The 19,318-nt window shown below is 39.8% G+C and overlaps 1 protein-coding gene across 1 annotated transcript in view; it reads left to right on the top strand.

Moving 5' to 3' along the window:
* WASHC4 (WASH complex subunit 4) overlaps window positions 1-19,318 on the top strand; it is a 293,185-nt gene that overhangs the window by 199,656 nt on the left and 74,211 nt on the right. Inside the window, exon 20 of the mRNA XM_053716956.1 lies at window positions 6,412-6,546. Coding sequence (XP_053572931.1) covers window positions 6,412-6,546 — 135 coding nt within the window. The remainder of the gene's footprint in view (window positions 1-6,411; window positions 6,547-19,318) is intronic.

The raw sequence follows: 19,318 nt of genomic DNA, 5'->3' as shown, positions 1-19,318 counted from the left end.
CTTCTCTGATGATGTTTTTTCTCTTTCAGAAATTTTCTTCATCAGATATTGACACTAACAAATCTACTTTTTTATTATTTTTTTATTATTAAAGTACATTTGTTCTTTGTTGAAAAGGTGTTGATTATTTTGGATATTAAGGTAACTAGTTCTTTAAGACTAACTGACATTATTTCTGCCTATTTATTCTTCTGTGTTTTCAGTGGTTTTCTTTCCAATTCCCCATACTAGGGAATGGAATAGGCTGAGAATTTTCTTTTATTCCTTCTTCAAAGGTTTTAAACTATATTCTTTGCCAGCAATTAAATTCAATTTGGAGGGTTCTCCAGTTTATTGGGGCTATCTCTACTCCTACTAATTATGCTATTGTTTCTATAGCAAAATAGTATTTATTTTCCTTTAGATAGTTGTATCTTATTTATGGAAAATTATTTAGTTTCAGGTACTTTTCTTGGTCCTGTGATTTATTTGGATATTGCAATTGCTTCGTTTTTTCTGTTTACTTTAAGATCAAGTATCAGATTATGATTTATTTTAGCATTGTTAAAGGGACAACATTTACTAGACTAGGTGCTGTTGCATTTGTCTTGTTGTTTTGCATTTATTGATTATGCAAGTCCTCTGTATTGACTGGTCCTTTAAACTGGACTATCATGCTAATAATTTCATTTGTGTCTTCATTTTATTGAATATTTTCGCAAATGAGGGTTAATCTATGTCTTTCGCTATTTCAGCTAGAAGAATTTTGTGATTTAAAAAAAAATAAAAAAAATCCATTTTTCTTTTGTTCTAAGATAATCAATTATTTGTTTTATAATTGGATTCAATTCTTAACTGTTACTCTGGGCTTCAAGATTGAGTTCTAAGACTAAAACTTTAAACTTGTACTAGTTTGGTTCTTCTTATTAAGGAACAAATTCCTGAGTTCTTTCCCAAGTAACATGTTTATAATTGGAGTTCGAAATCAGCTCCCTAATATTGCGATGTACGTGCCGTATTCCAGCTTGGCTGGTAAGGGGCAGGTTAAGACTTCTTTGAAATTTATTTGGTTCTATTTTGTCCAAATTTCTTTGATTTTATTCCATTAAGGCTAACACTTTCTTTCAGTGTGTTTCTGTCCTATATATTTTGGGTACTGTTGAAGCATGGCTGGGCACCCATGGGGTTCAAGCGCTGCTCAGACCTGGAATCTTCTGGGGTATTTCTTCCAGTTCCTTTTTTAGGAACCGGGTTTTGGAGTTTTATTCAAACTATTTTGCCTTTTTATGGTCATTGATAGCATTATTTGTTTTCATTAGATACAATAAATGCATATTTTCATTTTTCTGTTTTCATTCAGATTATTTTCTGAGGATGCGGAATCTCATATGATTCACTGCTCTTCAGGACATAGTTAGAGGATCTTTTTTTCAAAAGCTCTTGATTCCTCACACAAGGATCACCTTTTTTAGGTTTCCAGATAGTTTGTGTCACTGTCTTTGTCTCTATCAGACAAGGGATAATTTTATTGGGTTCCGTCTGTCGGTACCTTTAGTCTCTATTATTTCCTTCTGTTGCTAGATATGCATAGAAGTTTTAGGTCTTATGGCCACAGCATTGGATTCAATTCCCTTTGCTCATTTTCAATAGAAAGAACCTTTCCAGTCTTTTATGAGTGTTGTTTCTTCAAGAACATGGTTGGAGGATCAATTTACCAAAAAGTTTGTTGATTCCTCAGACAAGGGTAACCTTTTTAGGTTTCCAGATAGTCAGTGTCCATGACTCTGTCTCTGACGGACAAGAGACGTCTGAAATTGGTTTCAGCTTGTCGAAACCTTCAGTCTCAATCATTCCCTTCGGTAGCCTTATGCATGGAAATTCTAGGTCTTATGACTGCTGCATTGGACGCGATCCCCTTTGCTCGTTTTCACATGCGACCTCTTCAGCTCTGTATGCTGAACCAGTGGTGCAGGGATTATACAAAGATATCTCAATTAATATCTTTAAAACCGATTGTTCCACACTCTCTGACGTGGTGGACAGACCACCATCGTTTAGTTCAGGGGGCTTCTTTTGTGCTTCCGACCTGGACTGTAATTTCAACAGATGCAAGTCTGACAGGTTGGGGAGGTATTTCTTCAGATTGTTCAAATATGGGGACTTCCAGAAATAGATCTGATGGCTTCTCATCTAAACAAGAAGCCTCCCAGGTATTTGTCCAGATCCAGGGATCTTCAGGCGGAAGCAGTGGATGCATTGTCACTTCCTTGGAAGTATCATCCTGCTTATATCTTTCCGCCTCTAGTTCTTCTTCCAAGAGTGATTTCCAAGATTCTAAGGAGCGTTCGTCTGTTCTGCTGGTAGCTCCAGCATGGCCTCACAGGTTTTGGTATGCGGATCATGTCCGGATGGCCTCTTGCCAAACGTGGTCTCTTCCGTTAAGACCAGACCTTCTATCACAAGGTCCTTTTTTCCATCAAGATCTCAAATCCTTAGATTTGAAGGTATGGAGATTGAACGCTTGATTCTCAGTCATAGAGATTTCTCTGACTCCGTAATTAATACTATGTTACAGTTTCGTAAATCTTTATCTAGGATGATATATTATCGAGTCTTGAAGACTTACATTTCTTGGTGTTCTTCTCATCATTTTTCTTGGCATTCTTTTAGAATTCCTAGAATTTTACAGTTTCTTCAGGATGGTTTGGATAAAGGTTTGTCTGCAAGTTCCTTGGAAGGACAAATCTCTGCTCTTTCTGTTCTTTTTCACAGAAAGATTGCTAGTCTTCCTGATATTTATTGTTTTGTACAAGCTTTGGTTAGTATAAAACCTGTTATTAAGTCAATTTCTCCTCCTTGGAGTTTGAATTTGGTTCTAGGGGCTCTTCAAGCTCCTCCGTTTGAACCTATGCATTCGCTGGATATTAAATTACTTTCTTGGAAAGTTTTGTTTCTTTTGGCCATCTCTTCTGCTAGAAGAGTTTCTGAATTATCTGCTCTTTCTTGTGAGTCTCCTTTTCTGATTTTTCATCAGGATAAGGCGGTTTTGCGAACTTCATTTAAATTTTTACATAAGGTTGTGAATTCTAACAACATTAGTAGAGAAATTGTAGTTCCTTCATTGTGTCCTAATCCTAAGATCTCTAAGGAAAGATCGTTGCATTCTTTGGATGTAGTTAGAGCTTTGAAATATTATGTTGAAGCTACTAAAGATTTCCAGAAGACTTCTAGTCTATTTGTTATCTTTTCTGGTTCAAGGAAAGGTCAGAAGGCTTCTGCCATTTCTTTGGCATCGTGGTTAAAGTCTTTGATTCATCATGTTTATGTTGACTCGGGTAGAACTCCGCCTCAAAGGATTACAGCTCATTCAACTAGGTCAGTCTCTACTTCCTGGGCATTTAGGAATGAAGCTTCGGTTGATCAGATTTGCAAAGCAGCAACTTGGTCTTCTTTGCATACTTTTACTAAATTCTACCATTTTGTTGTGTTTTCTTCCTCAGAAGCAGTCTTTGGGGGGTGCCGGAGTTAGATCTGATGGCGTCCCATCGGAACGCCAAGCTTCCAAGGTGGTACGGTTCAAGGTCAAAATATCCGCAGGCTGTTCTGATAGATGCTTTGGTGGTTCCTTGGGTTTTCAGGTTGGCATACCTGTTTCCTCCATTTGCTCTCCTTCCACTAGCCATTCCTCGTATCAAACAGGAGAGGTCGTTGGTGATTCTAATAGCTCCTGTGTGGCTTTGCAGGATCTGGTTTGCAGAACTAGGGGAGATGTCATTTCTCCCACCTTGGAGACTACCTCTGAGGAAGGACCTCCTGATTCAGGGTCCCTTCCTTTATCCAAATCTCTTTCTCTGAAGCTGACTGAAGCTTGAATGCTCAATTCTGTCTAAGTGTGTTTTTTCTGAGTCGGTCATTGAGACCATGATTCAGGCTCACTTTATTGGTGTAAATCCAAGGGCTAATCTTTAAATAGAATTAGAATTCCTAGAATTGTATCTTTTCTTCAGGAAGGCCTGGAGAAGGGATTGTCAGTCAGTACCCTGAAGGGTCAGATTTCTGTTTTGTCACTTTTACTACATAAACGTTTGGTGGATGTGCCAGATGTGCAATCTTTTTATCAGGCCTTGGTCAAAATCAGGCCTGTCTTTAAGTATGTTGCTCCTCCTTGGAGCCTTAACCTTATTCTTAAAGTTTTATAGCTGGCTTCATTTGAGCTGTTGCATTCCATAGACATTAAGTTATCTTGGGAGGTTTTGTTTCTGCTCAAAGAGTCTCGGAACTCTCAGCTCTGCAGTGTGATTCCCCTTATCTTATTTTTAATGCTGATAAGGTGGTTCTTTTGTACTTAGTTGGGTTTCCTTCCTTAGGTTGTTTCTAATAGAAATATCAATCAGGAAATTGTTGTTCCCTCTGTGTCCTAATCCTCCTCCTTCCAAAGAATGTTTGTTACGCAATTTGGATGTTGTACGTGCTCTGAAATTCTACTTACAGGCAACTAAGGAGTTTCGCCAGTCCTCACTGCCCTCTTTGTGTGTTTCTCTGGGAAACGTAAACGTCAGAAAGCTACTGCTACTACTCTTTTTCATTTTGTTTACGTATAATTCGTTTGGCTTATGAGACTGCTGGATAGCAGCCTCCTGAGAGAATTATGGCTTATTCCTCTTCTTGGGCTTTCAAAAATGAAGCTTCTGTGGAACAAATTTGCAAGGCTGCAACTTGATCTTCTCTACATACTTTTTCCAAATGTGATACTTTTGCCTCAGCTGAGGCTTCTTTTGGGAGAAAGGTTCTTCAAGCGGTGGTGCCTTCTGTTTAGGACCGCCTGTCTTGTCCCTCCCTATTTATCTGTGTCCTTTAGCTTGGGTATTGGTTCCCAACAGTAATTACTCAAGCCGTGGACTCACCATATCTTAGGAAAGAAAAACAAAATGTATGCTTACCTGATAAATTTCTTTCTTTCCGGGATATGGTGAGTCCACAGCCCCACCCTTTATTTTAAGACAGTTGTTCTTTTGACTATAACCTCAGGCACCTCTACACCTTGTGCTACTCCTTTTTCTCCATTTCCATTTGGTCGAGTGACTGGGGGTTGTGGGTAAGGGAGTGATACTTAACAGTTTTAAAGTGAAGATAAACTTTGACAAATGAAAGCCTGTTTTTTTAAAAATACTATTAAAAACAGGGCCACTTTCATTCATCAAAGTTTAGAAAGCAGCCATTTTGATTAAAAACTTACCTTTTTGTTTTTTTCACAGCCAGAGCAACTTGCCCCACCCGAAGATCCTCTCTTCACACGTCATCAATGACTAATCCGGCTTCTTCCAAACACGGCATGGCCTCAGGCAATGACTCCCCTGGGGGGAAGCCGTGATTAGAGGAAGCCGGATTAGTCATTATTGACGTGTGAAGAGAGGATCTCCGGGTGGGGAAAGCTACTTTGGCTGTGAAGAAAAAAAACAAAGGTAGGTTTTTAATCAAAACGGCTGCTTTTTAAACTTTGAATGAAAGTGCCCCTGTTTTTAATAGTATTTTTAAAAAACGGGCTTTCATTTATCAAACTTCACCTTCACTTTAAAACTGTTAAATGTGGTGCTCTTTGCCTCCTCCTGCTGGCCAGGAGTGATATTCCCAACAGTAATTACTGAAGCCGTAGACTAAATAAATCAATTTGTCAGGCAAGCATACATTTTGGTTTTTTTTTTGAGGTACCACTGCCAGCAATGGTACTTGAGCTCCAGAGGGGAAAAAAAAGAACTTACTTAAAGCGCGCGATATTGCCGTTACCATGCCCTGGCCTGCTATAGTGCGCTGCTGCTCTCTACTGTAAATAATAAAAGGATCCTAGGTCGAGATAATGCTCTCTTCCTCTGCAAAATAATAATAATAACAAAACATGTCTTCATGTTAGTGCTGCCGGCCAATGGGCCCCTGACAGCAGTCACAGTTTCACTCCCTGATGGCGGCGCTGCAGCTGTCAGTGTGTGCAGCTGTAATAGTGGGCGGTGTTAAGCTAACTTGCGGCCCACTGGGCATTTGCCAGGTATGCCCTACGGTCAGTCCAGGCCTGGCTTCTTCTGAGGGTGCCTTTGGCAGAAACATCTGATGAGGAAAACATTTATGCTTACCTGATAAATTAACAGTACTTGTTTTTGCACTTTTGCTCTGCTTTATTTTCCTGGTTTTCATTGTTCCCTAATGTACTGGGCTATATGTATGACTGAAGATCACTGAAAATGTGAGGGATTTAAAGCTCATGTGCATTGGATGTATTTTGCCTCTTCCTAGAGGTTAAGAGGGAAATATTCCCAGGACTATCACCATCATGAAAGAAATTAATTTAGATTGATGTATTTATTTTTAACTCCTGTATTAAATAGTTTCGTTTTATTCTTCCCGGCATTTTCATCTTAATATATTTTATTATTTCCTCAGGTTAATTTTACATACCAGTTTCTCAGGAAAAAGTTTTATATATTTAGTCAATTTATGTATGATGAACACATCAAGTCAAGGCTGATCAAAGATATTCGCTTTTTCAGAGATGTTAAGGACCAAAATGACCAAAAGGTAAATATCCAATAAAACATTTTAAGTCTATGCATCATGCACCATACTGTAGTATTCATTGTTCTCTCTACTGTAAAAAAGGGTAGATAATTTTAAAAATACAATATATTTAAATGTAAAAATTATTTCAAAAGATCAGAACAAATACATTTTTTAAGGTTTGTTTATACCAAATAAACTACAGATGAATTTGCAAGTTTACCCTGAGGAGCTGTTTTCCTTTTTGCTTTTTATTCATGAGTTGGCCGAGTTGAGTTTACCAGACTTTGATAAAAGAGATTAAAAAAATGTATGGGGAAGAGGGGTAAAGAAGGAACAAGGATAGGATATTGAGGAAAAAGGATGAGAAGGCCATGGACCAAGTAATTATGGAAAGGTTATATTTGTGATGTCATTCATCTATGAATGCCTTTTTGGTGTGAAGTGGAGAATTAAAGTGATGCTGAGTTACTGTAAGTGTGTATGTGGTCTTTCCAGATAAATTTTATTTCTGTAAAGGGGTGCTTTTGTTATGTTTGAGTGTCCATATTCTTCTGAAATTAACAATCCCATTACTATTTCTTTCCACATAGATTCTGAAGGGGTCAATGCTGTCTTTCAGTGGTGTGCTATTAGGGAGTTGGCTGCATTTATTCCAATCTGCATTAGTTAGTCTGAGTTTGCAAGGCATCTTTGGTAGACCATTTAATAATGTTAACCTAGGGGTCAGGGCTTGAAATTTCCAGTGGTCCACTAGTCCCGGACAACTTAAAAATTGCAGTGGACTTAAAAAAATTGGCCTTTTCCTATCTTTAACATTGAGTGGACTAGAAACTTTTTTGCCTCTGGGCTAGTAGCTTTTAACCCCTGGCTAGTAAACCATAGTGACATTTTTCCACCCGGGCTAGGGTTTAAGGAGAGGTCCCTATTCAATAATGAATTAAAGTTAGTTTCTACAATAGTGGATTTATTTTGTTGCAATTCCCCCCACATGTGAAGCAATGGCCATTCCCTCCACATCACTTAGAGGCTCCTGGATAAATGCTATTCAGCTGTGTTGGGGTCAGATATCATCAAAGGAGCACTTTATAGTTGAGCTCCTGAATTTGTGGGGAGGTCAAAATTTGCGGGTTTTATTTAAAGATTTTGTCCCAATCTTTCTAATCTAATTGTATTTATAAATCTCTTTGCCACCTGATGGCATAGTAAGGTAGGGTTGTTTTTTTCAAAGCTTGTAGGAGCTTTCTTGATAAGGAAAGAGGATTTTTGAGAGCTATTTTTTTAAGACATAATGATTTAAATGGGTTTAAGGGTCTGAGAAGATCTGATTTATATGGCCAGGTAGTGATAAAATGTAATATCTGTGTTTATTTAAGCCAGTTGGTGAATCTCCCACAACTAAGATCACGCAGTCACTCTCTCTCAATTAATTTGCCCCCCTCAATAAAATTTACTAGAGGGGTTGTGTGGTCCCACTCTTGCATTCACATGTATCCCTTATCCAACACACCAACCATTTCTGCAATAAGGGGAATTGGAAACATTGGAGAATGGCTGGATGATATGTTTCAACCTGCATTGACGATTTGATCCCATGAAGGAAAAAGGTGTCTGGATTTCTAAACGAGAACATTGTGTGGGTTTATAACTGCATTGTAACAGTCTCTAACATTTGGCAAACCTAATCCTCCCATATCAGATATGTATGAGTTTTTCTGTTATTACAAGGTTTACTTTCCCCCACAGACCTGAGTTAATTGCATTTTGTAGTTGATATATATACCAGTTTGGTAGATGAATCAGAAGGGCTTGTAGAATATACAGTTGTGCTCATAAGTTTACATACCCTGGCAGAATTTATGATTTCTTGGCCATTTTTCAGAAAATATGAATGATAACACAACAACTTTTCTTTTACTCATGGTTAGTGTTTGGCTGAAGCCATTTATTATCAATCAACCGTGTTTACTCTTTTCTCTTGTTAAGTGTATCCAGTCCACGGATCATCCATTACTTGTGGGATATTCTCCTTCCCAACAGGAAGTTGCAAGAGGATCACCCACAGCAGAGCTGCTATATAGCTCCTCCCCTCACTGCCATATCCAGTCATTCTCTTGCAACTCTCAACAAAGATGGAGGTAGTAAGAGGAGAGTGGTGTATTATAGTTAGTTTTTTAACTTCAATCAAAAGTTTGTCATTTTTAAATGGTACCGGAGTGTACTATTTTATCTCAGGCAGCATTAGAAGAAGAATCTGCCTGCGGTTTCTATGATCTTAGCAGAAGTAACTAAGATCCACTGCCGTTCTCACATATTCTGAGGAGTGAGGTAACTTCAGAGGGGGAATGGCGTGCTGGTTATCCTGCAATAAGGTATGTGCAGTTAACATATTTCTAGGGATGGAATTTGCTAGAAAAATGCTGCTGATACCGGATTAATGTAAGTTAAGCCTAAATACAGTGATTTAATAGCGACTGGTATCAGGCTTATTACCAGAGATGCATACTCTTATAAAAGTGCAATATAAAACGTTTGCTGGCATGTTTAATCGTTTTTATATATGCTTGGTGATAAAACTTATTGGGGCCTAGTTTTTTTCCACATGGCTGGCTTGATTTTTGCCTAGAAACAGTTTCCTGAGGCTTTCCACTGTTGTAATATGAGTGGGAGGGGCCTATTTTAGCTGTGCAGCTAAAATTACTGACAGAGACATTCAGCTTCCCTCTGCATGATACAGGACATCTCTGAAGGGCTCAAGAGGGTAACAACCACAGTAGATCTGTGGCAGTTGTTGTGACTAGTTTTAAAAACTTTTTTTTCATTTATTATTCCGTTTTTGGTATTAAGGGGTTAATCATCCATTTGCAAGTGGGTGCAATGCTCGGCTAACTTGTTACATACACTGTAAAAATTTCGTTAGTGTAACTGCCTTTTTTCACTGTTATTTCAAATTTTGACAAAATTTGTTTTTCTTAAAGGCACAGTAACGTTTTTTATATTGCTTGTTAACTTGTTTTAAAGTGTTTTCCAAGCTTGCTAGTCTCATTGCTAGTCTGTACAAACATGTCTGACACAGAGGAAACTACTTGTTCATTATATTTAAAAGCCATGGTGGAACCCCATAGGAGAATGTGTACTAAATGTATTGATTTCACCTTAAACAGTAAAGATCAGTCTTTATCTTTAAAAGAATTGTCACCAGAGGGTTCTGTCGAGGGGGAAGTTATGCCGACTAACTCTCCCCACGTGTCGGACCCTTTGCCTCCCGCTCAAGGGACGCACGCTAATATGGCGCCAAGTACATCAGGGACGCCCATAGCGATTACTTTGCAGGACATGTCTGCGATCATGGATAATACCCTGTCAGGGGTATTAGCCAGATTGCCTGAATTAAGAGGCAAGCGCGATAGCTCTGGGGTTAGACGAGATACAGAGCGCGTAGATACTGTAAGAGCCATTTCTGATACTGCGTCACAATATGCAGAACCTGAGGACGGAGAGCTTCAGTCTGTGGGTGACATCTCTGACTCGGGGAAACCTGATTCAGAGATTTCTAATTTTAAATTTAAGCTTGAAAACCTCTGTGTATTGCTTGGGGAGGTGTTAGCTGCTCTGAATGACTGTGACACAATTGCAGTGCCAGAGAAATTGTGTAGACTGGATAAATACTATGCAGTGCCGGTGTGTACTGATGTTTTTCCAATACCTAAAAGGTTTACAGAAATTATTAGTAAGGAGTGGGATAGACCCGATGTGCCGTTTCCCCCCCTCCTATATTTAGAAAAATGTTTCCCATAGACGCCACTACACAGGACTTATGGCAGACGGTCCCTAAGGTGGAGGGAGCAGTTTCTATTTTAGCAAAGCGTACCACTATCCCGGTTGAGGACAGTTGTGCTTTTTCAGATCCAATGGATAAAAAATTAGAGGGTTACCTTAAGAAAATGTTTATTCAACAAGGTTTTATTTTACAGCCCCTTGCATGCATTGCGCCTGTCACTGCTGCGGCGGCGGCATTCTGGTTTGAGGCCCTGGAAGAGGCCATCCATACAGCTCCATTGACTGAAATCATTGACAAGCTTAGAACACTTAAGCTAGCTAACTCATTTGTTTCTGATGCCATTGTTCATTTGACTAAACTAACAGCTAAGAATTCCGGATTCGCCATCCAGGCGCGTAGGGCGCTATGGCTTAAATCCTGGTCAGCTGACGTGACTTCAAAGTCTAAATTACTCAACATTCCTTTCAAGGGGCAGACCTTATTCGGGCCTGGTTTGAAAGAAATTATTGCTGACATTACTGGAGGTAAGGGTCATACCCTTCCTCAGGACAGGGCCAAATCAAGGGCCAAACAGTCTAATTTTCGTGCCTTTCGAAATTTCAAGGCAGGTGCAGCATCAACTTCCTCTGCTTCAAAACAAGAGGGAACTTTTGCTCAATCCAAGCAGGCCTGGAAATCTAACCAGTGCAAGCAGGCCAGAAAGCCTGCTGCTGCCTCCAAGACAGCATGAAGGAACGGCCCCCTATCCGGCAACGGATCTAGTAGGGGGCAGACTTTCTCTCTTCGCCCAGGCGTGGGCAAGAGATGTTCAGGATCCCTGGGCGTTGGAGATCATATCTCAGGGATATCTTCTGGACTTCAAAGCTTCTCCTCCACAAGGGAGATTTTACCTTTCAAGATTATCTGCAAACCAGATAAAGAAAGAGGCATTCCTACGCTGCGTGCAAGACCTCCTAGTAATGGGAGTGATCCATCCAGTTCCGCGGACGGAACAAGGACAAGGTTTTTATTCAAATCTGTTTGTGGTTCCCAAAAAAGAGGGAACCTTCAGACCAATTTTGGATCTAAAGATCTTAAACAAATTCCTCAGAGTTCCATCATTCAAGATGGAAACTTTTCGAACCATCTTACCCATGATCCAAGAGGGTCAGTACAGGACCACAGTGGACTTAAAGGATACCTACCTTCACATTCCGATTCACAAGAATCATCATCGGTTCCTGAGATTTGCCTTTCTAGACAGGCATTACCAATTTGTAGCTCTTCCCTTTGGGTAGGCTACAGCCCCAAGAATTTTCCCAAAGGTTCTGGGCTCTCTTCTGGCGGTTCTAAGACCGCGAGGCATAGCGGTGGCTCCTTATCTAGACGACATCCTGATACAGGCGTCAAGCTTTCAAATTGCCAAGTCTCATACAGAGATAGTTCTGGCATTTCTGAGGTTGCATGGGTGGAAAGTGAACGAAGAAAAGAGTTCTCTATCTCCTCTCACAAGGGTTTCCTTCCTAGGGACTCTAATAGATTCTGTAGAGATGAAAATTTACCTGACGGAGTCCAGGTTATCAAAACTTCTAAATGCTTGCCGTGTTCTTCACTCCACTCCGCGCCCTACGGTGGCTCAGTGCATGGAGGTAATCGGCTTAATGGTAGCGGCAATGGACATAGTGCCATTTGCGCGCCTGCATCTCAGACCGCTGCAATTATGCATGCTCAGTCAGTGGAATGGGGATTATACAGATTTGTCCCCTCTACTAAATCTGGATCAGGAAACCAGAGATTCTCTTCTCTGGTGGTTATCTCGGGTCCACCTGTCCAAGGGTATGACCTTTCGCAGACCAGATTGGACGATTGTAACAACAGATGCCAGCCTTCTAGGTTGGGGTGCAGTCTGGAACTCCCTGAAGGCTCAGGGATCGTGGACTCAGGAGGAGAAACTCCTCCCAATAAATATTCTGGAGTTAAGAGCAATATTCAATGCTCTTCTAGCTTGGCCTCAGTTAGCAACCCTAAGGTTCATCAGATTTCAGTCGGACAACATCACGACTGTGGCTTACATCAACCATCAAGGGGGAACCAGGAGTTCCCTAGCGATGTTAGAAGTCTCCAAGATAATTCACTGGGCAGAGTCTCACTCTTGCCATCTATCAGCAATCCATATCCCAGGTGTAGAGAACTGGGAGGCGGATTTTCTAAGTCGTCAGACTTTTCATCCGGGGGAGTGGGAACTCCATCCGGAGGTGTTTGCTCAATTGGTTCATCGTTGGGGCAAACCAGAACTGGATCTCATGGCGTCTCGCCAGAACGCCAAGCTTCCTTGTTACGGATCCAGGTCCAGGGACCCAGAAGCGACGCTGATAGATGCTCTAGCAGCTCCTTGGTTCTTCAACCTGGCTTATGTGTTTCCACCGTTTCCTCTGCTCCCTCGACTGATTGCCAAAATCAGACAGGAGAGGGCATCGGTGATTCTGATAGCGCCTGCGTGGCCACGCAGGACCTGGTATGCAGACCTAGTGGACATGTCATCCTTTCCACCATGGATTCTGCCTCTAAGACAAGACCTTCTCATACAAGGTCCTTTCAATCATCCGAATCTAATTTCTCTGAGACTAACTGCATGGAGATTGAACGCTTGATCCTATCAAAGCGTGGCTTCTCCGAGTCAGTCATTGATACCTTAATACAGGCACGAAAGCCTGTCACCAGGAAAATCTACCACAAGATATGGCGTAAATATCTTCATTGGTGTGGATCGAAGAATTACTCATGGAGTAGGGTTAGGATTCCTAGGATATTGTCCTTCCTCCAAGAGGGTTTGGACAAAGGATTATCAGCTAGTTCTTTAAAGGGACAGATTTCTGCTCTGTCTATTCTTTTACACAAGCGTCTGGCAGAAGTTCCAGACGTTCAGGCATTTTGTCAGGCTTTAGTTAGAATTAAGCCTGTGTTTAAACCTGTTGCTCCTCCATGGAGCTTAAACTTGGTTCTTAAAGTTCTTCAAGGGGTTCCGTTTGAACCCCTTCATTCTATTGATATCAAACTTCTATCATGGAAAGTTCTTTTTCTGATGGCTATTTCCTCGGCTCGAAGAGTCTGAGTTATCTGCCTTACATTGTGATTCTCCTTATCTGATCTTTCATTCAGATAAAGTAGTTCTGCGTACAAAACCTGGGTTTTTACCCAAGGTGGTTTCTAACAAGAATATCAATCAAGAGATTGTTGTTCCATCATTATGTCCTAATCCTTCTTCAAAGAAGGAACGTCTTTTGCATAATCTAGACGTAGTCCGTGCCTTGAAGTTTTACTTACAAGCGACTAAAGATTTTCGTCAAACATCTAACCTGTTTGTTGTTTACTCTGGACAGAGGAGAGGTCAAAAGGCCTCTGCAACCTCTCTTTCTTTTTGGCTTTGGAGTATAATCCGTTTAGTCTATGAGACTGCTGGACAGCAGCCCCCTGAAAGGATTACAGCTCATTCCACTAGAGCTGTGGCTTCCACCTGGGCCTTTAAAAATGAGGCTTCTGTTGAACAGATTTGCAAGGCTGCGACTTGGTCTTCGCTTCATACCTTTTCCAAATTTTACAAATTTGATACTTTTGCTTCTTCGGAGGCTGTTTTTGGGAGAGAGGTTCTACAGGCAGTGGTTCCTTCCGTTTAAGTTCCTGCCTTGTCCCTCCCATCATCCGTGTACTTTAGCTTTGGTATTGGTATCCCACAAGTAATGGATGATCCGTGGACTGGATACACTTAACAAGAGAAAACATAATTTATGCTTACCTGATAAATTTATTTCTCTTGTAGTGTATCCAGTCCACGGCCTGCCCTGTCCTTTTAAGGCAGGTCTAAATTTTAATTAAACTACAGTCACCACTGCACCCTATGGTTTCTCCTTTCTCGGCTTGTTTCGGTCGAATGACTGGATATGGTGAGGGGAGGAGCTATATAGCAGCTCTGCTGTGGGTGATCCTCTTGCAACTTCCTGTTGGGAAGGAGAATATCCAACAAGTAATGGATGATCCGTGGACTGGATACACTACAAGAGAAATACATTTATCAGGTAAGCATAAATTATGTTTTTTTTTAATTATAATGACAACAGAAACTAACCAAATGACCCTGATCAAAAGTTTACATACCCCAGTTCTTAATATCATGTATTACCCTTTAACATCAATGACAGCTTGAAGTCTTTTGTGGATGAAGCTCTTTATCTTCTCAGATGGTAAAGCTGCCCATTCTTCCTGGCAAAAAGCCTCCAGTTCCTGTAAATTTTTGGGCTGTCTTGCATGAACTGCATGTTTGAGATCTCCCCAGAGTGGCTCAATGATATTGAGGTCAGGAGACTGAGATGGCCACTCCAGAACCTTCACTTTATTCTGCTGTAGCCTTGTGTTTTAGGATCATTGCCATGTTGGAATGTCCAAGTACGTCCCATGCGCAGCTTCCGGGCTGATGAATGCAAATTTTCCTCCAGTATTTTTCGATAACATACTGCATTCATCTTGCCATCAATTCTGGCCAAATTTACTGTGCCTTTTTTAGCTCACACATCCCCAAAACATCAGCGATCCACCTCCATGTTTCACAGTAGGAATGGTGTACCTTTCATCATAGGCCTTGTTGACTCCCCTCCAAATGTAGCGTTTATGGTTGTGGCCAAAAAGCTCAATGTTGGTCTCATCACTCCAAATGACTTTGTGCCAGAAGGTTTGAAGCTTGTCTCTGTACTGTTTGGTGTATTGTAAGTGGGATACTTTGTGGCATTTGCGTAGTAATGGCTTTCTTCTGGCGACTCGACCATGCAGCCCATCTTTCTTCAAGTGCTTCCTTATTGTGCATCTTGAAACAGCCACACCACATGTTTTCATAGAGTCCTGTATTTCACCTCAAGTTATTTGTGGGTTTTTCTTTACATCCCGAACATTTTTCTTGGCAGTTGTGGCTGAAATTTTAGTTGGTCTACCTGACCGTGGTTTGGTTTCAACAGAACCCCTCATTTTCAACTTCTTGATAAGCGTTTGAACACTGCTGATTGGCATTCTCAATTCCTTGGATAACTTTTTATACCCCTTTCCTGTTTTATACAGTTCAACTACCTTTTCCCGCAGATCCTTTGACAATTTGTTTGCTTTCCCCATGACTCAGAATCCAGAAACGTCAGTGCAGTACTTTGATGAAAGATGCAAGGGTCTGTCAGGAGTCCAGAAACTCATTGACCTTTTATACACACAGACTAATTACATGTAAACAGATCACAGGTAAGGATGGTTACCTTTAATAGCCATTCAAACCTCTTTGTGTCAACTTGTGTGCATGTAATCAGGCCAAAATCGCCAGGGTATGTAAACTTTTGATCAGGGTCATTTGTGTAGTTTCTGTTTAAAGAGTAAACACAGTTGATTGATACTAAATGGCTTCAGCCAAACACTAACCATGAGTGAAAGAAAAGTTTTTGTGTTATCATTCATATTCTCTGAAAAATGGCCAAGAAATCATAAATTCTGTCAGGGTATGTAAACTTATGAGCACAACTGTATATTCCATCTTTATAGACTGGATACGAACCCACCATGAGATGGGGTTAACAGCCCAGTCCTGTAGGTCTTTAAGTATATTGCGAAGTAGAAAAGCATAATTATTTTCAAAAACTATTTTGGTGTTGTGAGAGAGAAAGATAGCTAAATATTTGATTGCATTATTTTGTAGACGTAATGGGCAAATTGATTTTGAAAGTGATATATTCAGTATTTCCAATCTCTGCATATTAACATAAAAGTTTTTTAAATTTTCCGAAAGAGGAAAGTTCCCTAAGAATCTCCAGTATTTAACTTTCAGGGGATGGTAATGGTGAATAGTATGTTCGAGATTTGAAAGGAAACCAATGGCACTACTAGCGTATATGACCTTATTCCTACACTTATTTAATAATTTGTCAGGATGTGGGTGCTGTGTATAAAACCGTATTTAGCAAAGAAAGAGAAAGTATACACTTATAGCACTCCTAGGTCTGTAAATGAATTAAATCTAACTGGATGATACAAATTATTCCCTAAGGAATAAGCGGAAGGGGAGAAAACAGATTACAATTAAAATATAACTTTTATTGGGTTTACGTTAAAAGTAGGAATATACTTAAAATCACTCTTAAGCACCGATTTTCCTGATGTCAGCAAATTAGTATAAGTCAAGGTTATTGCTCCTAGTACTTAGGTGTTGATTGTGGGCTGGAATAGGTGCTGCTATATACTTGTATCAGGAGACCTGATATACCAATTTATTGAAGTCCAAAGTTACTAATTCTTATGTGAGAATTAAGTATATGATATATTCTTTATATCTCAATAGTGATATATCTTAGCGTAGCCTGATTTAGATTTCTGCTTGTTGCCAAAGTGGAATTATATATACCCAATTGATTATTTGGATTCTGAATAGAATCTCTTGACTCCGCTTTAGAGTATTAGCAGTTGCCTACCTCCGGATTGAAGAGTAGGTTGTTCCCTCCATTATAACAAATTTCAAGTGAAACCGTGGCTGACTACAGTAATTTGCGGTAGCTTAAGGCTGTCTAAAAACACAGGAGCTCCTAGGACTCCTCACCATTGCCCTATCGTCCCCAAACAGCAACGAATGTTATTCACAATCGCAGAGAAACCAATACACATAAGTCTATTAAGTACTACAACAATATACATTGTCTCAATAAGATAAAATTGTAGCTCAATTATTCAGATACAATTTAAAAACATATATGAAGGTTAGCTTTTGTTATAATGGAGGGAACAACCTACTCTTCAATCCGGAGGTAGGCAACTGCTAATACTCTAAAGCGGAGTCAAGAGATTCTATTCAGAATCCAAATAATCAATTGGGTATATATAATTCCACTTTGGCAACAAGCAGAAATCTAAATCAGGCTACGCTAAGATATATCACTATTGAGATATAAAGAATATATCATATACTTAATTCTCACATAAGAATTAGTAACTTTGGACTTCAATAAATTGGTATATCAGGTCTCCTGATACAAGTATATAGCAGCACCTATTCCAGCCCACAATCAACACCTAAGTACTAGGAGCAATAACCTTGACTTATACTAATTTGCTGACATCAGGAAAATCGGTGCTTAAGAGTGATTTTAAGTATATTCCTACTTTTAACGTAAACCCAATAAAAGTTATATTTTAATTGTAATCTGTTTTCTCCCCTTCCACTTATTCCTTAGGGAATAATTTGTATCATCCAGTTAGATTTAATTCATTTACAGACCTAGGAGTGCTATAAGTGTATACTTTCTCTTTCTTTGGTGAATAGTATGTTGTCTGCATACAAAGCAATTTTAAAGTCATGTGGTCCTACTGTGATACCCTTAATGTTTTGATTTGTTGTTATTTATGAGGATAACAATAACTTAGATAAAACCATAATTTATGTAAGAACTTACCTGATAAATTCATTTCTTTCATAGTGGCAAGAGTCCATGAGCTAGTGACGTATGGGATATACATTCCTACCAGGAGGGGGCAAAGTTTCACATACCTCAAATGCCCTCTTATATAAAATGACCAAGGCTGGCAACTGGACATTTGGACAAGGTCCGCATACCAAAACCCGAGCGGCCATGCTCGTGCTATCAGAAACACATAAAATTGTTCCAATATGATCTTGGAGATAACCCTTGGAAGAAGAACCAGAGGCAGAAAAATGTAAGCAGATTGGTAAAACCAAGGAACTACTAGAGCATCCATCATTTCTGCCTGAGGATCACTGGACCTGGATCTGGAAAGGTATGTGAAGTATCTTGTTCAAGCGAGAGGCGAACAGTTTTAGTTCTAGAAGACCCCACATCTATACAAGTTGAAAAAACACATCTGGAAAAGGAGACCACTCCCCCGGATGTACAGAATGATGGCTGAGATAATCCGCTTCCCAAATGTCTACACCTGAGATATGAATCGCAGAGTCTTGACAAGAGTTGGATTCCGCCCAAGAAAATTTCAGAGATACTTCTTTCATTACTAAAGGACTGCAAGTCCCCTATTGATGACTGACATATTCCACTGTTGTGATATTGTCTGATTCAAAATTAATGTAAAGTTCTCTGTTCAATAGAAGCCAAGCCTGAAGAGCTCTAAAAATAGCACAGAGTTCTAAAATAATGATTGGTAAACTCGCCTCTTGAGGATTCCAAACCCCTTGTGCTGTCAGAGATCCCCAGACAGCTCCCCAACCTGTAAGACTTGCATCTGTTGAGATCACAGTCCAGGAAGGAGAAACAAAGGAGGCCCCATGTGATGGTGATGGTTTAAACACCAAAAACAGAGAGAGTTAAGTATTGGGATTTAAGTATATCATCTGTGATATGAGTATAATCCTTGCAGCACAGGTGCAAAATGCAAAGCTGTAGAGGTTTCATTTGAAAATGAGCAAAGGAGATTGCGTCCGATGCTGCAATCATGAAACCTAAAACTTCCATGCTCATAGCCACTGAAGAGAATGATAGAGACTGAAGGTTTAGACAAGCTAAGACAAACTTTATTCGTCTCCTGTCTGTAAGAGAAAAATCATGGACACTGAATCTATCTGGAAACCTAAGAAGGTAACCAATATCTAAAGTATAAAGAAACTATTTGGTAAATTGATCTTCCAACCATGTCTAGCAAAAAAACATTTAGTTTTGTGTGAGATTCTGCTAAATGAAAAGATTGAGCTAGTACCAAGATATCGTCCATAATACCACAATACCTTGCTCTCTGATTACAGAAAGACGACCACCGAGAACCTTTGAGAAAAATCTTGGTGCAGTTGCTAGACTAAAAAGAGCAACAAAATGGTAATGTTTGTCTAAAAAAGAGAATCTCAGAAAACGATAGGGGTCTGGATGAATCAAAATGTGAAGATAAAAGTCTGTCTATTGTGGACATAAAATGACCTTACTGAACAAAAAGCAGAATAGTCCTTATAGTCACCATCTTAAAAGTTGGGGACTCTTACAAAACGATTTCAATTTT

This window comes from Bombina bombina, chromosome 6, assembly GCF_027579735.1.
Source record: "Bombina bombina isolate aBomBom1 chromosome 6, aBomBom1.pri, whole genome shotgun sequence".
In the NCBI taxonomy this organism is placed as follows: Eukaryota; Metazoa; Chordata; class Amphibia; order Anura; family Bombinatoridae; genus Bombina; species Bombina bombina.
The sequence above is the reverse complement of the archived record's forward strand: the minus strand, read 5'-3'. Positions and strand labels throughout refer to the sequence as shown.